The following is a 24,985-nucleotide window of genomic DNA, read 5'->3' on the forward strand; positions in this document are numbered from 1 at the left end:
ATGTATTATATGTATGCACTTATATATATATCTATGTATGTGTATATGAATCTATATCTACACAAACATATATATACACACCTATTAAAGAAACATTTTATATATGTGTGTGTATGTGTACATACACACACACACACATATATACACATACAGGGTGTTCATAAATTTTCTTCATAACTTCCACAATTTATTGTATTTATTAATGTGGAGCTCCATCAATCAACTTCTTTGCATGTTAAATAAATATTAAAATTTTTGTCTTTAAATGTGTTCATTATTATCACTGACTTTTAATGAAAATGACAACACCACAAGAGAAAGTGCCATGTGTATCCTGGTACATAGAGACCAAATCAGATAGGCACTCAGGTTCAATAGAATTACCATACAATGTATGGAAGAAAACCCCACTAACTCATGTAAGTATCCGTGTTTATGAAAACAGGAAACATCCTACAGAAAACAGGGGCTGAACAACCTAGAACATCTGTGCAAAATGTTGAGTGAATTCGGGCAGCATTTCATTGTGGTCCTACTAAGTCCATTTGTACAGCAAGTAGATAGTTAAATTTACCATGGTCAATAATACACAAAGTTTTGCACAAGAACTTGAGGCTTTATGTTTATATAGTACAACTTTTACCAGATGTCAAACCCCTAAGTAAACAATTTGCGGTGGACATGTTAGCTTGATTAGTTGCAGATGAAGGCTTCCTTCAAAAGATTTGTTTCAGCAACGAAGCAATATTTCATGTATCAGAAATGATAAACAAGCACAACATCAGGATCTGGAGCTCAGAAAACTCACATGAAACAAGAGAACTGGAGAGAAACAGCCCCAAAGTCAATACTTGGAGTGATTGGCCCATTTTCCTTTACTGAAGAAACAAATACTTCCAACACATACCTTCATCTTTTACAAGAATTTGTTGCACCACAGTTGCATCCAACAGTTATTTTCCAACAAGACAGTGTGCTGTCCCATTAAAGGCTGAGTGTTTGAGAGTTTCTTAATGAAACTTTCCCAAACCAGTGGAGTGGAAGACGTGGTGGTCCAGCTCACCTAAGTCACCAGATATAATCCCTTTTTCTTATGGGACTACATAAAGTCAAAGTCTATTGTACAAAAGTGCAGGAAGGACTTCAATGACCACAAAGAAAATTACACCAAGCTACATCCAACATTGATGAGAAGATGCTCCAACACACATGGCCAGAAACTGAGCATCAACTAGATGAACTGCATGCAGTCAATGGAGTCTACATGGAAGCATTCTGATGTTTCTAATGAAGATGTATTTATTTGCCTTATTCTCCATTTTTCCCCGAATTTTTAAAATTGTAAAAGTAATTTATAGACATTCTGTGTGTGTGTGTATGTGTGTGTACACATACACACACACACACACACATATATATGTATACACACACACTAACATATAGATATATATATTTAGATAAATGTCTCAGTATTTTATACACATATGTGTGTTTACCCATGCATTTAGAGACACATATTAATATATTAAAACACTGATATTTTCAAATGTATTTGTTTCACTGTGTTTGTTGGTAAGATATCTTTGCATGTATGTAAGGATAAATAACTACACACACACAAAAATCTTTTTGTAAACACTGGTTGTCTTTATATCTCTCAACAACTGACATATTCAGTTGCTCATATACTAATCATGGTGCAAGTTAATCCACATTCATTATACATACTCTTTCAACTGACACTAAATATTGAACAGTTCGGCATTTTACAAACAAATATTCAACAAACATGTTTTTCCAAATGTGCGACTTACTTGTCACATTTAAATACGATGTCTATTAATGATCGTATTTATTGTTGTCTTTGATCATCATGAAGTACAAGATGCTGTTCCAGAAAATCAGTTCAACCCTTGATTTTTAAAAAATATTTTATAAATGTTATAGTCTACTACAACTACTGTATCATTATAAAAGAGAGGTTTCATCTTCTGATGCCCAACTTTCAAGGGGCTGGTACTAATTTCTGGGTTCTCTAGTGTTAAGTAGATAAGTGACAAATCTCTCTCTCTCGCTCACACACACACACACACACACACTCTCTCTTTCTCTATCTCTCTCCTTCCAGTCTACTGATGTAACTTTCTCAGGACATCTGGTATCTATTTTCAACAGTTAGGTAAACTGAGGCACGTAGAGTAAAGTGTCTTTCCTAGGAGACACAATGAAAGACTTGCAGTGAGTTTGAACTCATTAACCATGAAGTGGCAGTCCAATATGTTATCACACAGCTATTTCGCCTCTCCCATATGTCTATGCATGAATAAATATCTCATGTATGGCCTTTGAATTAGCTTAGGAGAATCAAGATCTTGTGATACTGTGGGGGAATGACACAATTTACCTAACTGCAAAATGCAACAATGATAGAAATGTAAAAAAAGTTTGTCAAATAGAAAAAAAAGAAGAAAATACAAATGTTTTATAAATAAACGCATGATGATAATGATGGTAATAATAATAATAATAATTGCTAAATAGACTTTTAAAACCACTCAAATATTAAACACATTTTGTTCAACCATTCAGTTTCTGATTTAAGTCTATTTTTTCATTTTCTCATTAAACTCTATATAAAACATTCGCTTACAAACAGACCAGAATTGAGAGCCAATGTTATAAGAATGGAGTTTTCACAGTCATTTCTTCCTTAGGAAGAAGCAATAGCTGATCTGATCCTACGTTGAAGGTACTGCATTTTTTTCACAGTTGTCAAACGATCACTGAATTCAGTATAAGGGACCTGCAAAGTTAAAAAGTAATTTTGATTAAATAAGAAACAAAATAAAAAAAGAAAAGAAAAATGAGTAATATAGAAGGAAAGAAAAGAAAACTATTCATATGAACCATGTGAAACACAAATAGCAGTGGATGCAGTAATGAAGTATTAGGTTGTCAAGAAAGTTCTTGTGGAATTTCTAATTTTGGTTTTAAATGATGTATTTTGAAATTAATTTTCCTTAAATTACTTTGACTTTATATACCATTTTAAAGCCTGTTTTTCGCTCTATCTAACTGTGTTACTCTTTTTTCTTTTTGAATAATTAGGCCATTTTTTCCAGAACGTTGAATACAACATGGACAAAAAGCAAATTCGCACAATTTTCTTATTCTGGTTCAAGCTAGGCTGAAAAGCTGCTGAAACAGCTCGTGATATCAACGATGTGTTTGGCCCAGGAACCACTAATGAACGTACAGCACAATGGTGGTTCAAGAAATTTCGTAGTGGTGACAAGAGTCTTGAAGATGATATGCATAGTGGTTGGCCATCGGATATTGACAACGATCAACTAAGAGCCTTAGTCGAAGCCAATCCATGCACAACTATTCAAGAGCTTGCTTCTGAATTAGATGTAAAGTATACAACAATTTCCAATCACTTGAAAGAGAATGGAAAACAAAAATACACTGCTTTGAAGTGTCGTCTTCCCTTCCTTTACACAGCAAGAATGACCCGTTTCTCGACCGGATTGTGACTTGTGATAAAAAGTGGATTCTTTACAACAACCAGTGATGCTCAGCTCAGTGATTGGATGCTGACAAAGCTCCACGGCACTTCCCGAAGCCAAAGTTGCATCAAAAGAAGGTCATGGTGACTGTTTGGTGGTCTGCAGCCAGTCTCATCCATCACAGCTTTTTGGATCCAGGTGAAACCATTACGATGGATTTGTCAGCAAATGGATGAAATGCATAAGAATCTCCAATACAAACAACCAGTATTGGTCAATAGAAAAGGACCAATTCTTCTCCACGACAACGTTCAGCCACACGTCACACAACTGACCCTACAGAAGTTGAATGAATCAGACTACGAAACTCTGCCTCATCTGCCATACTCACCAGACCTCTCACCTACCGACTACCACTTCTTCAAGCATCTTGACAACTTCCTGCATGAGAAATGATTCAAAAACCAAGACAATGCCAAACACACCTTCAACGACTTCATCGCCACCAGATTGCAGGATTTTTTTTAAATAAACTTGTTTCACGTTGGCAAAAGTATGTTGATTTTGATGGTGTTTATTTTAATTGATAAAGTTTTGTTTGAGCTGAGATATGTGCATCTGAATTTAAAGGTAAAAAACCACAAGAACTTTCTTGACAACCTAATATTTTAAGTCATCATCATCATCACTCTCATTTAACTTACCATGGTGGCATGGGTCAGACAGTTTGACTGAGAACTGGCAAGCCCGGAGGCTGCAGCAGGATCAAAACTGATTTGGCAAGGTTTCTACAGCTGGATGCCCTTCCTAATACCAACCATTTTGAGAGCGTAGTGGGTGCTTTTACGTGCCAGTGACATGGGAGCCAGTGAGGTGGTACTGGCATCAGCCATGCTCGAATGGTACTGTTTACGTGCCAGTCAGGCAGAACTAGCATCAATCATGCTCGAATGGTGCTTTCCATGTGCCACCGGGATGGGTGCCAGTCAGGTAGCACTGGTATTGGCCACACTCGAATGCCACCAGCATGGGTACCAGTCAGGTGGCACTGACATTGGCCATGCTCAAATGGTGTTTTTTACATACTACTGGCACAGGTGCCAGTCAGGCAGCACTAGCATCATCCATGCTTGAATGGTGCTTTTTACATGCCACCAGCACAGGTGCCAGTCAGGTGGCACTTAAGGCATTTCTAAATGAATGTGATAAATTTCACCTCTGACTATTTCAAGCAGCATTTGAGAAAAGAAGGTTCTTATGACTAAATAACTATTGCATTAGTAACAATACCCCATTTCTAAGTTTTGGTATGATAATTGTTACTTTTAATTATAAGCACAGATGCAACTATGTGGCATTGTCTCTCAACCCCATGATTCTGGGTTCAGTCCAACAGTATGGCACTTTAGGCATGTGTCTTCTACTATAGACCCAGGCGAACCAAAGTTTCATGAGTAGGTTTGGAAGAGAGAAACTGAAAGAAGCTCATCACGCGTGTGCATGCATGTGTGTGTGTTACTATCTCTTTGCCTTGACATCGCATGATAGTTGTAAATGTTACTGCCTTGCAGTTGGTGCCCTTCATTTCTAGTCTTCCATGTAAACATGTCAGGACATGGGAAAATATTATTTATTTTGAAACAAGCAAAGGACCATTTGATAAATTTACTTCCAACATGAAAAACAACGTATCAAAATTTAAACAATAAACAATGTAAGTTGTTACACGGTTAATATTTACCTGTATTAATATGTAATCCAAATGAATGAGGTGTCTTGCTGCCATTGTGTGCAATCCTGTAGGCTTAACTGTACAGAGGGTCATATCAGGGAAATCTAATACTTTGAAAGCAATCCTAAAAGAGAAAATTTTGCAGAAAAAAATCTTAATGTAATAAAATGAAGACTAAAATTTTATTTGAATTCAAATATTGATTTCCTATATTACTATTGACTTTTTTTGAACTGGCACAAAAAAACATTTGCGGGAGCATAGGAAATTAAATAAACTTCAGTACTTGAATGGTTCTGCTTTTATCAACCCCAAGAGAATAAAAGGCAAAGTCAGTTCTAGCAAGATTTAGATTCAGAGTGTAAAGACTAAATATCACAAAGCATTTTGTCCAGTACTATACTGATTCTGTCATCCTTACTAATAACAATAATATATTTTTTACTTAAGCATGTTAGTCTGAGATTTATAGAGAAGTGTGGTGTTCTTGCCATTTTCAAAACTGAAATGGCACCAACTGAAAATCAAAACTTGTTTACAAACTAAGCTTGTCTCTTGATTTCAGCTTAATAAACATAATTATGATTAAAATTGTAATAATGACGATTTATTTTATAGAAATTAGACTAGTTATAGGAACACAAGTGGTTAAATCAAAATTAACTTCTTAGAAGTAATTAAGATTATAAGATTTATTGGAATGTGCAAGTAGTTGAAAAGATAATATTTTCAAGCTACTGAGGGAGGAGCTAGGTGGTGACTCAATCTGTTTGAAATAGCAAGAAAATCTCCTTAAAATCATATCCTACTATCATAAAGGAAGACAGTAAAAAATGTAGTTCTTTAAATCCTGAAAATGGAACAAGGCAATCACATGCTGTAATACTGTTGATCATAAAACAACCTAATGAAAGCTGATTTAGGTTCAAAGACAAAGCAAGGAAAAATAGATGTAGGGGCAGTTGTTCCTCAGGCATAGGTGTGAAGGGATACAATTTTCCTCTCTCACCATGCTTGTTGATTAAGGTGGGAACACCAAGATTATCATTGTTCCTCAGCACTGAGAACCCTCGTTGTGCCACTGCTTGGATTAAATTACATACTATTTTTTTTTAATCATTTATTGATATCTGTATTGCAAATTAGATGGGTCCTAGGTATATCTTAATACTAGGCAAATCTCTCAACTATCAGCAAGTGCAGTTTGAAGCTAGATGGCCTTGTGAGACATCACAGAAATGATATATAACAGATGTAATTGTACATTGTACAGTTTCAGAACTCACTTCAAAGACTGCCAAACTTACCGATTAACACCTGGTTTTGGCTCATGCCCATAATGCTCATCATATACAAGGGGTTCACCTTTCTTATCAACAAATAGTACAGCATCTGAAGAAAATATAAATTAACATTATTAATAATTAGAGAAGGGTAGAAAGAAGATAGCAGAAAAGCAGAACTGTGACAATATCAGACATAATAATTGACTATTTTTCTTTTTAAAACTAGTTTAGATCATATTTGCTTTTTGCTTAGTAGTTATTATCATTAAAATAATTTTGCCATGTTTGCATTGTTTAGATAGATTAATTTGGCTACAGAAAAAGGAGATTATTTAGTTATTCTAAGACAGCAGCCAACAATTGGAATAAGTTACAAGGCCGACCAAAGCCTTGTGAGTGGATTTAGTAGACGGAAACTGAAAGAAGCCCATCGTATATATGTATGTGTGCGTATATGTTTGTGTGTCTGTTTTTTTTTCTCCCAACATTGCTTGACAAGTGATGGTGGTGTGTTTACGTCCCCCATAACTTAGCAGTTCTGCAAAAGAGACCAACAGAATAAGTACTAAGCTTCCAAAGAATAAGTCCCAGGGTCGATTTGTTTGACTAAAGGCAGTGCTCCAGCATGGCTGCAGTCAAATGACTGAAACAAGTAAGAGTAAAAGAGTAATATCAAAAAAACTCAAGAAAATGAACAGAAGTGTGAATCCTTGGAATTCATTTGGTAAATGTGTGGGAAACAGCTAAACAAAGAAATAATCTAAATCTCTAATTGTGCAACAACAACACTATTCAAAGTTTGAATGCATATCATTATGCATAACATTGCTAAAGAACTGAATTATCTCTTTTACTTGTTTCAGTCATTTGACTGCAGCCATGCTGGAGCACCGCCTTTAGTCAAACAAATCAACCCCAGGACTTATTCTTTGTAAGCCTAGTACTTATTCTACAGGTCTCTTTTGCCGAACCATTAAGTTACGGGGACGTGAACCCACCAGCGATGTTGGGGGACAAACACAGACATATAAACATATACGTACACATACATACATATATACAACGGGCTTCTTTCAGTTTCCGTCTACCAAATCCACTCACAAGGCTTTGGTCGGCCCAAGGTGCCATGCAGTGGGACTGAACCCAGAACCATGTGGTTGGTAAGCAAGCTACTTACCACACAGCCACTCCTGCACCTATCTACTTTCTATTTAATTACTCTAGCTCTGATAACATCTGATTAAAAACAAATCTGTTCAACTTAATTCTTTCAAATAGTTATGTTAACTACAGTAGCTTATGGAACTGAACAGCTAAATGTCTAAAGGTAATTTAAAGTTCCTTCTCCTGCTAGTCATTAAGAGGGAACTCCAGTAATAATTATACATTCTCAGTGGAATTGCCAATACTGATCTATCAATTCTGAAGAAATGAAGTTGACCTACAAAATATAAAGTATCCATTCTGACCCAAGTAAAATAAAACTTTAATTGGATAATCATTATATTGGAAATAAATGTAGATGGATGATGGAAAGTGATTGTTATGCTGATGGTTAAGCGACCTGAATTATTATTCAAACCTTGCTACTGCATATACAGGCAAGGTATATTAATCTAGAAATGGATGTCACCACCACCTCACAGATGAACAGTCAACATTGTTCAATTCTGTAATTTACCTTGGTTGGCACAACTATCTGAAAAAGTTGAACCAAATGGATTTGGCTTTATCAAATGTTACCAGAACTTGATTGATAAAGAATACATCTGTAAAAATCTTGCTTTCTATAGAGAGATAAAAAGTAAATATATAAAAATATATTTTTAAAATGTATATTAAATTTTAGATCCTTGGAATTTATGAATAAAAAAGAAGTTAGAGTTACAAACCAAGTATATAACCATATGGTGTTATCACATCTGTCCTGACAAATTTGTTGAGGGGAGCAAAATTGGAAAGAGCAGTTGTTACAGATACAGCCAAACCATGTTGAGAACGGGAGAGAGCCTGGAAATATAAGAAATGAAATGAAACAAAGCTATTATTATGAATGAATACATGTGTAAATGTGCGCTTTTCTTTTGTTTGTGTTTTGTTTTCAGATTTCTTTTCACTGTTTTACAACCATTTCCAGGCTAATCTTAATGGCACAGGGTTTGAAATTTTATATTTGCATGTTGTTAAAACATTGTTAAAACTGTATGCCCTTCATGGTACAAACCATTAGACTATGAAATAGGAGTAGAACCATTTATCTATCAGCAGGCTATCATGGGGCCAACTCAATGACAATGCCATCAGTAGTCCAACACCATAACCTCTGTTATTGTCTCTCATCTTTTTGTGAAAGTGTGTGTAGTCTTACTTGTATGCATGAATGCGAGTTTGAGTTTGTGTGAGCTTACATATGTGTGTATGTGCATACAGCCCTACCAGCAAATAGAAAGCTATATTTCACCTTCAGGTGCACCTTATCAATGAAATCATGTGGAATCAATGGTCCATTGTAGGAGATAAGGTCATGTTGAACAGCGGCTGCAATATTTAGTAACCGTAGCTGGCCCAGGGTTTTCCGGAAGGGATCCAAACCTAACCATTACAAAGAGGAAATGAAATTTGCTGTCAGAAAAAAAAACAAACAAAGCATAAATGTTTAACAGTAGTATGACCAAAACAATTCACAGAGATCTCTGAAACAGCCGCTACTAAAAAAAAATATGCTTAGATTGAATAAATATGAAAACATGCTCAACCAATGATATGGGACATAATACTACTTTTTAGAAAACTATTCATCTCTTTTTTCATGATTTTAAAATATGAAAAGAAGATGAATACTTTTCTGTCTCAGGTTCATTTAACAGGTAAACAGGACTTCTAAAAAGTTTTAGCATAAGTTTAATAGCTATCAGCAAAATAATGAGAATAATTTAAAAACGATGCTTAAAATAAGAATTGCAAAGCATATACAGAAATGCATTTATTACAGTAAATGTTATACTATTACTAAAACATTCTATTTATATTAGTTGGATTTGTATAAAAATGAATAAATTGTGTACACAAAGGGCTGAAAATCTTAGTTGCTTTTAAGTTTCAGGTCAGCTCTGCTAGCACAGACTTACGATAAGCGTTTCAGTTGTGACCATCTCATCTTTTTTTAGCAAACATAGAATATCTAGATTGACACTATCCAATTTTCTTTTGTGTTTCATGATAATTAGTGTGACTTGAAGGAAATTTGGCTGCTATCATTAATGAGTGAAGCAAGCTTCCTCATTCTAAGTGAAGAAGTAAATGTTTATTTTGAAAATCATAAAAGAAAATAAGCTCAGATTCAGTAATTAAAAACAAATTTTAGTCAGCTGAAAGCAAGCCACTAAGGTTAACAAACACATATTATTGTTTGCTCCAAGTATAAAGGTTTTAGTTCAAAATATACATGTAGCAGTAGTAGCCAAACATATCCATCTATATGGAAAAATTATATTAAGGATAATAACAAGCAATAGGCAAATGATATCTTATGATCTAAAAACAACCATATGGAGTAACTGATATTTTAAATGATTACCAAATCTTCAATTTGACTGCCTAGATTTTAACATTTTTTATTGCCTTTGCACAGCTTCTAATGCTGGAGATGTACTATGGCATCAGCTGTTCACTACCAGTGAATTAAAGTAACACCTCTTATTTTTCGAGCACCTTCCGGAGTATTCGAGCGGTTCCAAGCAGTGCTGCCTTCTGCAAGTGCTCCACCCTTATTGCAGCCCCTATTTGCTCCATGTACTTCTTGAGATTTTTGCTCACTGTTCCCAGGGCTCCAATAATTATTGGTGATACTACCACCCTTTTCATCAATCACAACTGCTTAACTTCCCAAGCTAACCTGTCATATCTCTTGACTTTTCTTTCTTCCTTCCTTATCACATACCCTGTTGTCTGCTGGGCATGCTATATCATCCAGCATAGTTTGTTTTCTTTCTCAATTAAGACTATGTCTGGCTCCCTATTCTCTATCTCATGGTTGCACTGAATCATAAAATCCCACAGGATCTTTGCATTTTTATTTTCATTGAAGCCTTCAGATTTGTAGTCGTACCAATTTTTTGCTCTGTCAAGTCCATACTTGTTGCAAAGTGTCCAATGGACAAGCCTGGCTATATTGTCATGGCATCTCTTATATTCCTTCTGGGCTAGTGGCGTACATTGGCTGGTAATATGCCATACGGTTTCACCATTTTGTTCACAGATTCTGCACTTATCACTTTCTGATGTGTTGTCCATTCTGTATTTTATGTAGTTTGTCCTTAGTGCTTGATCTTGGGCAGCACAGATTAGAGCTTCCATTTCCGGTTTTAAATCACTTTTAGTCATCCACAGCCATCTTCTTTCTCTGTCTGTCTTATCTTCAACTTCCCTATGATATTGACCATGCATTCTTTTCTTTACCCACCTATTTTCAGTTTCATTCATTTTCAATTGCTTGTACAGTGCCTTATCTTTGCAATCATTCATCCTACACAAGCCTGACCTTCTTACTTCTAATAGTAGTTCTGTGGCATTTTAAAAATTCCTTGCTATGTTGTTTTCTTCTGCTTTAATGCTGTGTTCGCATCCAATAAGTCCTCTTCCCCCTCTTTTTCTTGGTACATATAGTCTGTCTGTGTCACTTTTTGGGTGGAGTGTCCCATATCTAATTAGCAACTTACTTGTCTTTCTGTCTAAGCTGTTTAGTTTGTCTACTGTCCATTACCCCTAATCCATATCTAGGGAGTGAAACCACCCAGGTGTTGATAGCTTCAATCTTATTCCATCTGTTTAATTTCAACTTAAGGATCAGTCTCAGTCTGCGCAAGTACTCCACCTTGAATTTTTTTGTCATTTCTCTCTCCATTAATTTATCCATTTCCAAAAATCCCCAAATACTTATAGCCCATCTCTTCTATCTGCTTCATAACCTCCCCCGACGGTATCGTTAGCCTGTCCATACATTTTACTTTTCCTCTCTTCAAGACTAACACACAACACTTTCTCAGTTTGAACTCCATTCTGAAATCAGCACTGAAGGTATACACCATATCAATGAGGGAACTGACTTGGGCTTCATCTTTACCATGAATAACAAATGGTTGACGTTTTGTTGGCAGCTTATGAATACATACCCAACTTTTGCTTTTCTCAGAATCAGTGTTAGTGGTATAAAGCACAGTACAAAGATCAGTGGAGACAGGCAGTCCCCTTGGAAGATGTCCCTCCTGATTTCTACTGTCCCTAAACTTCTTCCATTTGCTGTCAGATCCGTCCTCCAATCTGCCATACTTTTTCCAAGCAATCACTCAACATTTGATGCAATACCAAATAGGTTTATACATTCCATAATCCAAGAATGTGGGATCATATTGTGTGCCTTACAATCCATAACATGGCTAAGTTACTTTTCCTCCTCTTTCAGTCTCTAAGTACAGTTTTGTCTATCAGGAGTTGATCCTTGATACCTCTGCACTTATGCTTGTAACCCTTCTGCTCATGTGGCAGGACTCCATTTTTTTCCAGATGTTCATACATTGACTCTGCGAGTATTCCAGTCAATCAGCCTGTAATTGTCTACCGTATTGCCTTTTTCGATGTTTTTCAAGTAAAGCACTGTCCTACCCAATGCCAACCACTCTGGTGTTACTTGGTCAGTATTTAACAAAATGTTGAGTTGCACAGCTATTCGTGCAAGACATTCACCAAATCTTTTGATCCAGTAGCCTTAAACTCCATCTGGTCCCAGGGCCTTCCAGTTGCTCATTTTTTAGCTGATTTCCTTCACTTCCCTTACTGAAATGACTAGTTCTGCCTGTTTTGGTATGTTTATGTATTTGGATAATATATTAAAGTTTTTAACTTTTCTTGAGATGTTCATTTGCCTGTTCAATTGGAAAATACAGTAGTACTTTTGCAATGAAAAGGATGTTTACATTTCTGAATCCTCAGGGAGAGACAAAAAGAAAAGAAAATGAATTATTATTATTATTATTATTACTATTATTATTATTATTATTATTATTATTTAGTCCATGTAGGATGAGCAGTGCCAATAAGCTTCCCAGTCTGGTGACACTGGTGTGGATGGTGATGATTTGCTGACGGATCCTTATAGGCGAGTTTTAGTGAATGTAGTTCTGAAGAGTAATGATTGGTGAAATGTTAATAAGGGATGAGAGCATAGGAGAGATTATGAGAAGAAAGTAATAACTTGTCAATAGGGGTAGGGGTCTGTATACGCTGGAATATGAACAATTGTAGTGACAGTAGAAGAGAGAGAACACAGCATTGCAAGGAGTTAATGATTGCATCATCATCATCATCCTCATTATCATCACTGTCACTGCTACAACTACTGCTGCCATCATTATCATCATGCACATTATCATTACACATCCAGCAGAAAATACTTGCTTCATTTCTTTCCAATCTTCAAAACACCCACCATCATATTCACTACCATGCGACATCGCAATTCATGTACATGCAACATATAATCTACTCTCCATTCAGAGAAAGCATCTCTTTGTTGCCAGTAGATGTAATAGCTTCCTGAACAATTTCCACCCCATTTTTACTCTAGTTATGATGCATTTGGAACAACTTCCACTGTTAATTAGGTCACCTAAGTAAAAGAAGCTATCAACTACTTCTGAGGAATTTTCTGAGCATTTGAAAGAATTTATTTTATGAGGGCTCTTGTTGTTAATCATTCCTGTGCACCTATTACATAAAAATTCTTTCTTCTCTGTCATCCTGTTTGTGATCCCACTGCACTTGTGCACCCATAGTTTCCATTAGGTATACCATATGGTATATTCCTTGTCGGCATCTCAAACATAGCCACTTACACAAAAGATTCAGCTAGGGAAACTAAGTTATACATATACAGAGCGAATAATTATTTGCTAATCAATCTTGGCCTTCAGTTTTGGTTGTAATCTAAATGCATATGCATGTAAGCAGATGCTTAGTCTCAGATACGTAAGCAAGACTCTAATGCAGATTGTACTTATGATTTGAGAAGATGAAGCTTAGTGACTGGATGATCTGTTGACAGTAGACCAGACAACACCATCATCCAGTGCAACTTCTGTACAAACAATTGCAGTTGTAAACCAACACACATGTACACATACATGTGTATTTGTGTGTGAGTGTGTGTGTCTCCCTCTCTCCTTATATAAATATGCATGTATATAATTTAGAGAAAAACCTCTATTAAACAATTCAATAAAGATGTTATACACACTATATAGAAAAACATATACTATAAAAAACCTTATTCTAAAAATCAATAAAGTATAATAAATAGTAATATAATGCATGTAGTATTTTTGCTACTATTTATTATTTACAATTTATTGTACTTTATTGAATTTTAGAATAAAGTTTTTTTATAGTATATGTTTTCTATATGGTGTGAATAACATCTTTCTTTATTGAATTGTTTGATAGAGGTTTTTCTCTAAATTATATACATATATTATATATTGTAAAATTTGATTTAAAATTGTTAAATTGAATTTTTCCCTGTAAGTCTTGGAATTATATTCCCTACTATTATTATTATTATCTATCTATCTATATATATATATATATATATATATAATATATATATATATATATTATATATATATATATATATATATATATATATGCATACACGCACACACACACACACACATTTAGGTGTGTGTGTGGGTGCATTATATGTGCGTGCATGTGTGTGTATATAGGTAGGTGTTCAGATGGGCAAGCAGGCAGGCAAGTATGTTGGAAGAGACATATGACAGTCTTCTTTCAGCTTCTATTTTCCAAATTCACAAAGCTTTGGTTGACCTGGGACTAAAATAGAAGATACTTGTCTAAAGTATCACACAGTGGGACTGAATGCAAAACTACATGGTTGGAAAACAAACTTCTCAACCACATAGCTATATAACTCAATGCAGTATTTTATTGTATTTCTGTGGAAAGACCGATAACGTTGATTACTCATAGATATATACCTCCAATTACTTATGCATGGTCAAACATAGCATTATCTATAAAACAACAATAAGTTTTTATCCTTTCAAAATAATTGCCTTTATTGAGAGTATAAACTAAGAATGTTTATGCAACCTATAAACTACTGTCCTAAAGAAGTCCGTCTATGCTATTCTTTGCATATGAATTAGGTTTGATATTCCTCTATTCCATTAAAGTCATACTTGCTATTCTCATATTCCATTTTTTTTACACAGTTAATTTTGTTTGTTAACATCTTTTAAAACTTAGAAGCAAAATATGATGATTGATTAATTGGTTTTATAGGACTACGATTCAATGAATGTTGAAGCTATTTCACCAGAGTGTCAACACTGCTATAGCCTGAATTAACATTTTGTGCAGGTGTCTGACTTTGTAGAACTAATCAACCCACCCAATGTAGGAGAAAAAATGTAAGGAAAATTGTTTAGTTATTCTAAATCCTCATAGAAATGAAAGCATTACTAATTAAAATAACAAGTGAAAGCTGGCTTATAAGTCCATGGATTAATTAAGTAGTCAATTTGAAACTAATTATGCATCTAAGCAATATGTTACCAACAGACAACAAAGGATTATACTATTATTTTCAGAGAAATAAAAAATCCAGTTAATTAAAACATCATCATACAAAATGTTTGAAATGTCTGGGGACTTTTTGCCCTGACTGTCAACATTTAGTAGGGTTAAATAAATTTGTATAGGTTAACTCAGTTATTAGTACTGAGAATAAATATTATGCTAATATAACTGATGACATAATTTCATATAAATTTAATCAATTTATATATTTAAAATGATAAACGCTTACATATATGGCTTTATCAAGATGTAGCAAAATCTATACAATCAAAGCAAATTTTATAGTTCTAATCTCTAGTTAGAACTATTTTACTTCACTCATATCCCTGAAAAAGACATGAATATCACAGCTTCTCAACTGCCTTCCCTAAAAGTATAGGAGTTGTTTCTAATAAAGAAAAACAATATATTTGAAAGAGTGAACAATTAAAATAACTATATAAGAGATAATTAAAATAAGTACACAGGGGCCAACTAAAATAAGAATATGAAGGAAAATTAAAATAGTGTATAGAGCCAATTAAAAAAATATATGAGTCAATTAAGTATACTGGGACCAATTATACTGCATATAGTATACATAGGCCAAATAAAATAATATACAAGAGACAATTGAAACAGTATGTAGAATCAATTAAAATAAGTAGATAGTATTTTTTCCCAATGATTTCAAATGATTTGCTCTAGAAGATCTTTGTCTATGGCCTTAACAAACCTTCCAAGACTGGTGAGAGTGATGTCTTGTCATCATTTTAAATCCCAGTTTTCCATGCTTGCATGGATCAGACAGAGTTTATTGAGGGAGATTTTCTTTGGTTGGATGCCTTTCCTGTTGCCAACCCTTTCCTGTTTCCAAGCAAGGTATTACTTCCCCATGGCTAGACATGTACTTGCAGAATACTGGAAATGAGTGATATTCATTTGTAACAGTTATGCAATGTCAAGACAAGGGGGACACAAACATTCACACACATACAGACATACGTATATATGATGAGCTTTTTTCAGTTTCCATCAACTAAATCCACTTACAAGGTTTTGATTAGCCTGAGGCTATAGTAGAAGACACTTGCCCAAAGTGCCACACAGCAATAATGAACCTGAAACCATGCAGATGGAAAGGAAACTTCTTAATCACACAGCCACACCTGTGCCTACAATGCAGTCATCTACAAATCAATGACTGCGGGGAAAACATATCTTATGATCTTATGAAGGAAGGATAAATGTAGCAATTAATGTAGGTGGGTAAGTAGACACAATATGGGTGATGAGAGGAGAAACAAGTGAATTGGATGAGCCTGGGCAAAGGTGACACAAGACAAACCATCTCCAAGAAACAGAGACCACTGTAGCAGGAATAAGAAGAATGAAGAGACAAGTAAATTTGTGAGACAATGGTTGAAGTGTATTGGTAAATGACAACATGTCAATCAGTTGCCAGTGGCACATAAAAGCACCCACTACACTCTCGGAGTGGTTGGCATTAGGAAAGGCATTCAGCTATAAAAACTCTGCCAGATCAGATTGGAGCCTGGTTTAGCCATCTGGTTCACCAGTCCTCAGTCAAATCGTCCAACCTATGCCAGCATGGAAAGCAGATGTTAAATAATGATGATGATGATGATGATGGTCAATGATGTTTGCTTATATGGTGGTAACACTATCCCAGGTGTGAGAGTAATGATCTAGTTAAAATAAATATACAAAGCCTACTAAAGTTGTCAAAAGATGGTTAATATATTAATAACAATTATTAAAGCTCAAACATATGAATAGATACAAAGCACAACTGAAAATATATTCAAAAGTTGTTAAAATTGTTACAACCATTAGTAATAAAGTTAAATCTTCAAAATATATCCTCAAGCAAATCATCGTCAGCGTAACATACCCTTTTTTGCTTTCAAGGGTCGGATGGAAAGTATTGAAGCAGGTTTTCTATAGTAAGATGCCCTTCCTGTCTAATCCTAACTTGTTTCAAAGCAAGGTAATACTTTCCCATAGCCAGATATTCTTTCAGAGAATACTGAAAATGAATGACACTGCTTGCATAGCAGTAACACATATTTACAACAATCATATGTCAAGACAAGGAGACAAACATACACACACTCACACATACATACATACAGTCGTCGTCGTCGTCGTTTAACGTCCGTTCTCCATGCTAGCATGGGTTGGACGGTTCGACCGGGGATTTGGGAAGCCAGAAGGCTGCATCAGGCTCCAGTCTTATCTGGCAATGTTTCTACAGCTGGATGCCCTTCCTAACGCCAACCACTCCGTGAGTGTAGTGGGTGCTTTTTACGTGCCACCTGCATAGGTGCCAGGCGAGGCTGGCATCGGCCACGGTCAGATTGGTGCATTTTACGTGCCACCGGCACAGAAGCCAGTCGAGGCGGCACTGGCTTCGGCCACGATTCAGATAGTGCTTTTTACATACCACCAGTCCAGGGGTCCTGGCATCTGCCGGGTGCCAGTCATAGGATTGGTTCAATTTCGATTCCGATTTCGATTTCGATTTCACTTGCCCCAACAGGTCTTCGCAAGCAAAGGGGGTTTGGCATGGGTGCCTGTCGTCGGATGAGGTTCGATATCGACTTCGCCTGCCTCAACAGGTCTTTGTGTGTCCAAGGGAGGAAAGGCATGCATAAGTGGGCTGGACTCACTTGTCCTGCCTGGTCTTCTCACGTACAGCATATTTCCAAAGGTCTCGGTTGCTGGTCATTTCCTCAGTGAGGCCTAAAGTTCGAAGGGCGTGCTTCACCACCTCGTCCCAGGTTTTCCTGGGTCTACCTCTTCCACAGGTTCCCTCAACTGCTAGGGATTAGCACTTTTTCACACCTATCTTCATCCATTCTCGCCACATGACGATACCAGCGCAATCGTCTCTCTTGCACACCACAACTGATGCTTCTTAGGTACAACATTTCTCTCAAGGTACTAACACTCTGTCGAGTATGCACATTGACATTACACATCCATCGGAGCATACTGACTTTATTCCTCGCGAGCTTACGCATGTCCTCAGCAGTCACGGCCTATGTTTCACTGCCATGTAGCATGGTTGTTCGTACACATGCATCATACAGTCTGCTTTTTACTCTGAGCGAGAGGCCTTTTGTCACCAGCAGAGGTAAGAGCTCCCTAAACTTTGCCCAGGCTATTCTTACTCTAGCAGTTACACTTTCAACGCACCCACCCCCACTACTGACTTGGTCACCTAGATAACCGAAGCTATCAACTACTTCTAGTTTTTCCCCCTGGAAAGTGACGGAAGTTGTTTTCTGCAGATTTTCAGAGTTTAATGCTCCCGAGCATCTGCCACATACAAAAACTATCTTCCCAGATAGCCTTCCTTTGACATTGCTGCACCTCTTATGTGTCCATAGCTTACACTGGGTACATCTTATAGAGTTTCTACCTACACCTTTTCTACAGATCGAGCAGGGCCATCTTCCTGAAGACATTTGTGGATTGTCTACCTTCCTACTTATTAGTACTTTGGTTTTAGCTAGGTTGACTCTAAGGCCCCTCGATTCTAAACCCTCCTTCCACACCTGGAACTTCTCCAGTTCTGATAATGACTCAGCAATTAGAGCAAGGTCGTCAGCATAGAGGAGCTCCCAGGGGCAACCTGTCTTGAATTCCTCCGTAATTGCCTGGAGGACTATGATAAATAGGAGGGGGCTGAGTACTGAACCCTGGTGGACCCCAACCTCTACTTTGAATTCTTCTGTGTACATGTTGTCAACCCTAACAAGCTGGCAGAATTGTTAGCACACCGAGCGAAATGCTTAGCAGTATTTTGTCTGTCTTTAGGTTTTGAGATCAAATTCAGCCGAGGTTGACTTTGCCTTTCATTCTTCCGGAGTCAATAAAATTAGTACCAGCTACATACTGGGGTTGATGTAATTGACTTAATCCCTTCCCCCAAAATTTGAAGCTTTGTGCTTCCAGTAGAAACGATTTATTAAAGTTGAAAAAGTATGACACACTGACATTCACATATATTAGATACGTTTAATTTTGGGGAAACTTTATTTCAATTTAAAGTGTATTTTATATATGTGTGTGTGTGCAAAATAAAAACAAAAATGATAGTGTTCAGTACGTTGGCAACAGGAATTTCTGTCAAAGAGACATGGTTAAACAAAGTTATACATAATCTCCCTCTTTCTCTCTGTCTTCACCACCACCCTCACAGTCTCTATGCCTACTATTACTCTCACCCCATCATGAGGAATAGTAGGACTGTCATTGAATAGTGAGAGAGGGAGGTCTAAATGTGACACACAGAAATTAGTTTTCACATTTATTATATTAGATATATGTGTGTGTGTGTATGTGTGCGAATAAACAGCCGTAATAACCATGCCAAAACAGATCTAAAACTTGGTGCAGGCCTCTTAGATAGCTCCTGTCAAACCGTCCAACCTATGTGAGCATTGAAAATGGACGTTAACAGATAATGATTACACACACACACACACAACAGGCTTCTTCAGTTTCCACCTAGCAAGTCCACTCGTAAGGCTTTGGTTTGCCTGACGCTGGAGTAGAGGACACTTGCCCAAGGTGCCAGACAGTAGGACAGAATCTGAAACTATATGGTAGGGAAGAAAGCTTCTTAACCACACAGCTATGCCTGCAACTATAAATCAAAAACAATTTTTCTTTTTACTGCTATATCAGTGAGAGAAGAGTTGCAATGTTGAACCTTTACATTTTTCCAAGGTTATCTAAACTTCTGGGAGGAAGTTATCCTTAAACTAAAGACCTGCTCTGAATGCTTGCAAGAGTAAACTCTGCTTAAGACACTCAAGGGTGGCCATGTGATGGCATTAAACCAGGCAATAGATTAATCAATGCATGATGCATAAGGGATTCAACATATGCACGACTAAGGAGATGAGAATATTGATTCTTTACATATTCACAAGGCAACAGGAAGAAATGAGATTGTAGGTCGCTCAAACCTTTCTCGGAAGGTTGCAGGGGTTTGTCTATGAGTTACATACATAAACAAACATCACTAAGTGGTATCAAACCCAAGTGGAAACTAACAAACACATGTTTACTGGGTGTCACAATAAAATGCACCCAGCACACTCTATAAAAAGGTGTTAGGAAGTGCTTCCAACCTGAGAAGCCATGCCAAAAGAAAACATACCAGCAAGATGTATCCACTGATCATGCCTAGGAGAGCAATAACTCCAAATAAGAATTAATTCAGATTGTGGTAAGCCACCCAACTCATGCCAGTGTGAAAAGCAGAAGTGAAATGATGATATATATATATATAAACAATGGGCTTTCTGTCTACAAAGTTTCACTCACAAGATATTGGTCAATCTGAGGTTATGATACGAGGCACTTATCTAAGGTGACATACAGTGAGATCAAAACTAAAATCATGTGATTGCAAAATGAACAGTCACATCTGTGCATTTAGAATGTAGAACATATTTAAATGGATCCTGAAGTTGAACATTCATTATATATAGCATCAATAAAGTAAAGGATAGAAAGGAAAAGTAGATACATTGAGAACCTGAAACCGAATGAACATTAAAACGCAGTGCATATAGTGAGCCACACAACTGGTATTCATCTCTAATATTAAAGAGATGGAATGAGCCACAAAGAAACAATTCTTAAAACATACCGTCTAAGTGATGGAGAAAGTGTGAATTCAACACCGTTGCAGCAGTTTCTTGGTCACAAAGTCTCAGAACAGCCAAGCACCAGACAATTTCAAGCCACTGCATTGGATCATGTTCACGGAAAGTATGAAGACGAGGCATAAAATTAGGCAAAATGGCTGCCATATCCTTATTGTCGTAGACTAAATGAGAAAAGCTAATAACAATTTGTGATATTTCTTTAGGGCCAAGGTGATCTTGGATAGCAAAAATCTTATTAAATACAGCATCAAGTACTGGTGTATGATGCCAACGAAGTTTGGAAAAAGACGTCAAGATGGAGAATAGCAGAACATTACTCTCCAAATGGGGAACCTTTTTTTCCAAAGTGTTGGACATTTTATTCAGCAAATGGTTATCATAGATCTTGAGGCTGCAGCAAGCATAAAGGAGGTTGACCAGATGCATATTACTAAGCTTGAGGCAGCTTTTATTCAGATGATAAATCAAAGCACGTATCAATGGTGTGTTACGATGTTTACGTCGTGACAGCAGGTAAGTCACACGATACAACTCTTTCACTTCCATTTTCTCAACCAAATCAAAAGCCCTTGTTTCCACTTTAGAAAATAAGTGGTCACTGTTGTCATCTAAAATGTACATCAAGGTAATCAGATCTTTGGGACAAGACAGCTCTACCCAACGCTTTTCAATAACACCCAGTGTCTCTGAGAGAAGTTTCTTCCGCAATGGTGTCTCTTGGTGTTGCTTGTGTATAGCAAGCGTTCTAATAAGACTTCCAATGGACATCTTCCATAGAAGCCATTGTACTTGTTTTTCTAAAGATTCTATCAGATAAATATCTTTGTTGCTCATCTGAAATAAAGCTTCCAGACATTGTAGCAAACTACTTGGGCTTAGGGCACGTACATTATTGTGCAGAGTGCTACTAACTTTGTCAAAACGATCATCTTTCAGAAGAACATCAAGATCAATTTGATGGTGTAGCAAATTATTCATCTTGGACAGAAACTGTGGTAGATCTTGAACAGTTAATGATCGTAAATGTACTTGATCTAGTAATAATTCTATGTTATCAGTCTCGTTAAATTTCCCATACAGGTACAAATTGGCTGCAGCTTGTTTTGTCTTTCTGTTTGTATTGTTATAACTTTGGTGTCCACTTTGGTAACTATTGTGGTTAACATTACTATTGGCAGTGTTACTGTGAGCAGCAGGCCGGAAACCAGTTTTAGATTTGAAAGCCTGCGTAGTATACCTATGTACTCCAGTATTATCAACCATTGGAAATTCTGGAGGAAACGGGTGCACTAGCAAACCTCCAGCTTTACAAACATCCGAAATCTGTTGCCGATGACACTGGTATGCAGTCCTGGCATATGCCTGGATGGCAGATGGCTGTCTCCACATAGTCAACATAGAAAATAGTTGAAACTGGAAAAGAAAAAAGATCTTTGCACAATCTATTTGATAAAATACAATTACAAAAACAAATATAAAAAGATTAATTAATTTTAGCATGAAGGTTTATTTGAATTAATTAAGAACAAAATTAAAATATTAACCCTTTAGCATTCAGATTACTCTATCAAATGTAATGCTTATTCATTCACATTGTTTTGAATGAATCATGCATTATCTTGTAGCTTCAATATTTCAATGATGTGATAATTTATTTTTAGACTGACATTGTAAGGTAGGTGCAAGATGCTGGATCTGGCCAGTTTCAACATAAAATAGCTAGAATATTTGGGCTGGATATTGTCAGTTTAAATGCTGAAAGGTTAATGCGCATACTATATCCTAATACAAAAATGATAAAAATAACACAAGGAGTACACCATAAGTGACACATTAGCGTCACAACTAAATCTCTTTATATAATAAATTATCCAAACTGTACATTTAACAAAGTTACCATGATGTGCTTACTCCCAACAATCACATGGTAAACAAGCTTCTGACTCTTGCAACACACTCACACATCATTATAGGGTATTTATGAAAGGCCAGATCTGACTGGTTTAAACATAAAACACATAGAATATTTGGGCTGGATATGGCTAGTTAAAAGGCTAAAGGGTTAAACACTACTGGAAAATGTGCACTCTTAGATCATCACATTGCTTCATATATATACCCTGAAAATAGATTTTTCCATTTGATTGAGTCAGGAATGAAAACCTGAATGAACTCCCATTCAAAATTAGTTGGGCTTTCAATATAAAACTTCAACATATTAATCAAAAGAAAAAGGTTTTATGTTCACATTTATCTCGAAAGATGTTTGCCAAAATAACTAATCTGAACATAACATAATGTTTAGTTTATAGTAAATAAATATAAGTGTGGGAGGTTTGAAAAACATACTTTATTGTTGAATAGCTCCAGTCCACTCTGCTTCAGCAGACTATAGCAGAAAGGTGGGGGATCATTACTGTACAACATACTATCTATATGATGGATGAGTAAAAGATGTACAACTTTGGTAATGAATATAAAGGACTGACAATAAATGGAGAGGAATGAACTGAGTACAACAGCTCATGGAATAAGGTTATTAATTTATGAGGAAACTGTTATAGCCCAACTCTCTCATCATCTTGAGGAACCCCATCAGGTTTGTATATACTCCATGCAATCTAACTATACACCCCACTAATCATTTGGTATCAACATCCATCATTCACTCTTGCTATTTGTCATCAACTTCTTGCCATCCATCACTCTTTCATTCATATCCTCTTTAATGCATTGATTATACTCTGATAAGTATAAACTTGGGAGGATCCTTTAGTCTTGTCAAAAACATAATAAGTACCCTAGTGCAGGTACCATGAAAAAAATGTACTCCAAACACTCTGATCTTAAGAAGGGCATCCAGCTGTAGAAATCAAACCAAAGATAAAACTTATGAGCAAGATGTCGTTCCACAATCCATCTAGGAGAATAGCAAGGATAAAGGAGATACCTTAGAGAAGAGTAATTCAGAGGTATCAACTGCTGGTCCAGGGCTTAGGTTAATGAAAGAGTTACCAAGGATAAGTAGGTGAGAAGTAGTTCAGTTTTGGGCTAGAGAGAAGTGCCACTAATGTTCTCTTCCTAGTAAGGCAACTGCACAAGAAGTATTTAGCCAAAAATAAACCAGTGTATTTGGCTTTCATCAACCTGAAGAAAGCCTTCAACAGGGTGCCTCATTCCCAAATCTGGTGGTTGTTATGAAAGCTAGGAGTATGAATGGCTGGTGAGAGCCATCCAAACTATGCACAAGTCTGATGGTAGTAAGGTGAGAGTTAAAAATGAGTAGTGGAAAATTTGGTGAGCAGGTAGAAGTTTACCAGGGTTTGGCTCTCAATCCCGTCTATATATCATAGCCCTCCAGACTATAGTAGAGGAGTTTAAGACTAGTTACCCATGAGAGCTTTTATGCTGTTGAACTTGTTTTTATAGTTAAAGCTGTAGCAAATTCCAGGTGAGGAAGCAATTTCTGGAATTAAAAGGTTTTAAAGTTGACTTAGAAAAGACTAAAGCCCTAGTAAACAGGAAAACAGATGGTACACTTATCCTTTCAGGAAAATGGCCCAGTTTGAAATATAGAAATGGTGTAGATAATAATTTCATATGGTGTATCCAATGTAAACATTAAGAAGACACAAAAACCAGATTTTTCTCAAATGCCTATGAGGATCCTTAGAGGTATTAGGCAATTTATGTTATTTAGGTGACAATTAGCAGTGAAGGAGGGTGTTCTGAAAGTGTAGTTGCTAAGATACGAACTGGCCAGAGAAAGTTCAGAGCAGTTACCTCTGTTGGTAACAAAAGCCTCTCTCTCAGAATGTAAGGCAGATTGTATGATGAATTATAAACAGCAATGCCATATGGTAGTGAAGTGTGAGCCGTGAGTGTAGAAGACAGGCAAAAAAACCTAAAAAAACTAAATAGAAATAAAGCTAGCATGCTCTACTGGATGTGCAGTGCCAGTGTGCATGTACAACAGTGCAAAACATGTTAAGGAAAATGTCATCAGATGTAGTATGCTACAGAGAAGACTACACTAATATGGTCATATGATACGTATGTATAAAGAAGTGCTGATCACTAAATGTAGAAAGAATTCGTGGAAGAGGGAGACCC

General features: G+C 36.3%; 1 protein-coding gene across 2 annotated transcripts in view; it reads right to left on the bottom strand.

Annotated features, from left to right (window-relative positions):
* Nucleotides 1-873: 873 nt before the first annotated feature.
* Nucleotides 874-24,985, bottom strand: part of LOC115213038 (FAST kinase domain-containing protein 4-like) — a 29,773-nt gene continuing 5,661 nt past the window's right edge. For both annotated transcript variants that reach the window (XM_036503830.1, XM_029781944.2), the window contains exons 2-7: nt 20,854-22,285; nt 8,989-9,119; nt 8,420-8,537; nt 6,549-6,633; nt 5,251-5,365; nt 874-2,803 (exon numbers count right to left, since the gene is read on the bottom strand). In XM_036503830.1, the coding sequence (XP_036359723.1) occupies nt 2,711-2,803; nt 5,251-5,365; nt 6,549-6,633; nt 8,420-8,537; nt 8,989-9,119; nt 20,854-22,285 (1,974 nt within the window). In that variant the 3' untranslated portion in view covers nt 874-2,710. The remainder of the gene's footprint in view (nt 2,804-5,250; nt 5,366-6,548; nt 6,634-8,419; nt 8,538-8,988; nt 9,120-20,853; nt 22,286-24,985) is intronic.

This window comes from Octopus sinensis, linkage group LG6 (assembly GCF_006345805.1).
Source record: "Octopus sinensis linkage group LG6, ASM634580v1, whole genome shotgun sequence".
Lineage (NCBI taxonomy): Eukaryota > Metazoa > Mollusca > Cephalopoda > Octopoda > Octopodidae > Octopus > Octopus sinensis.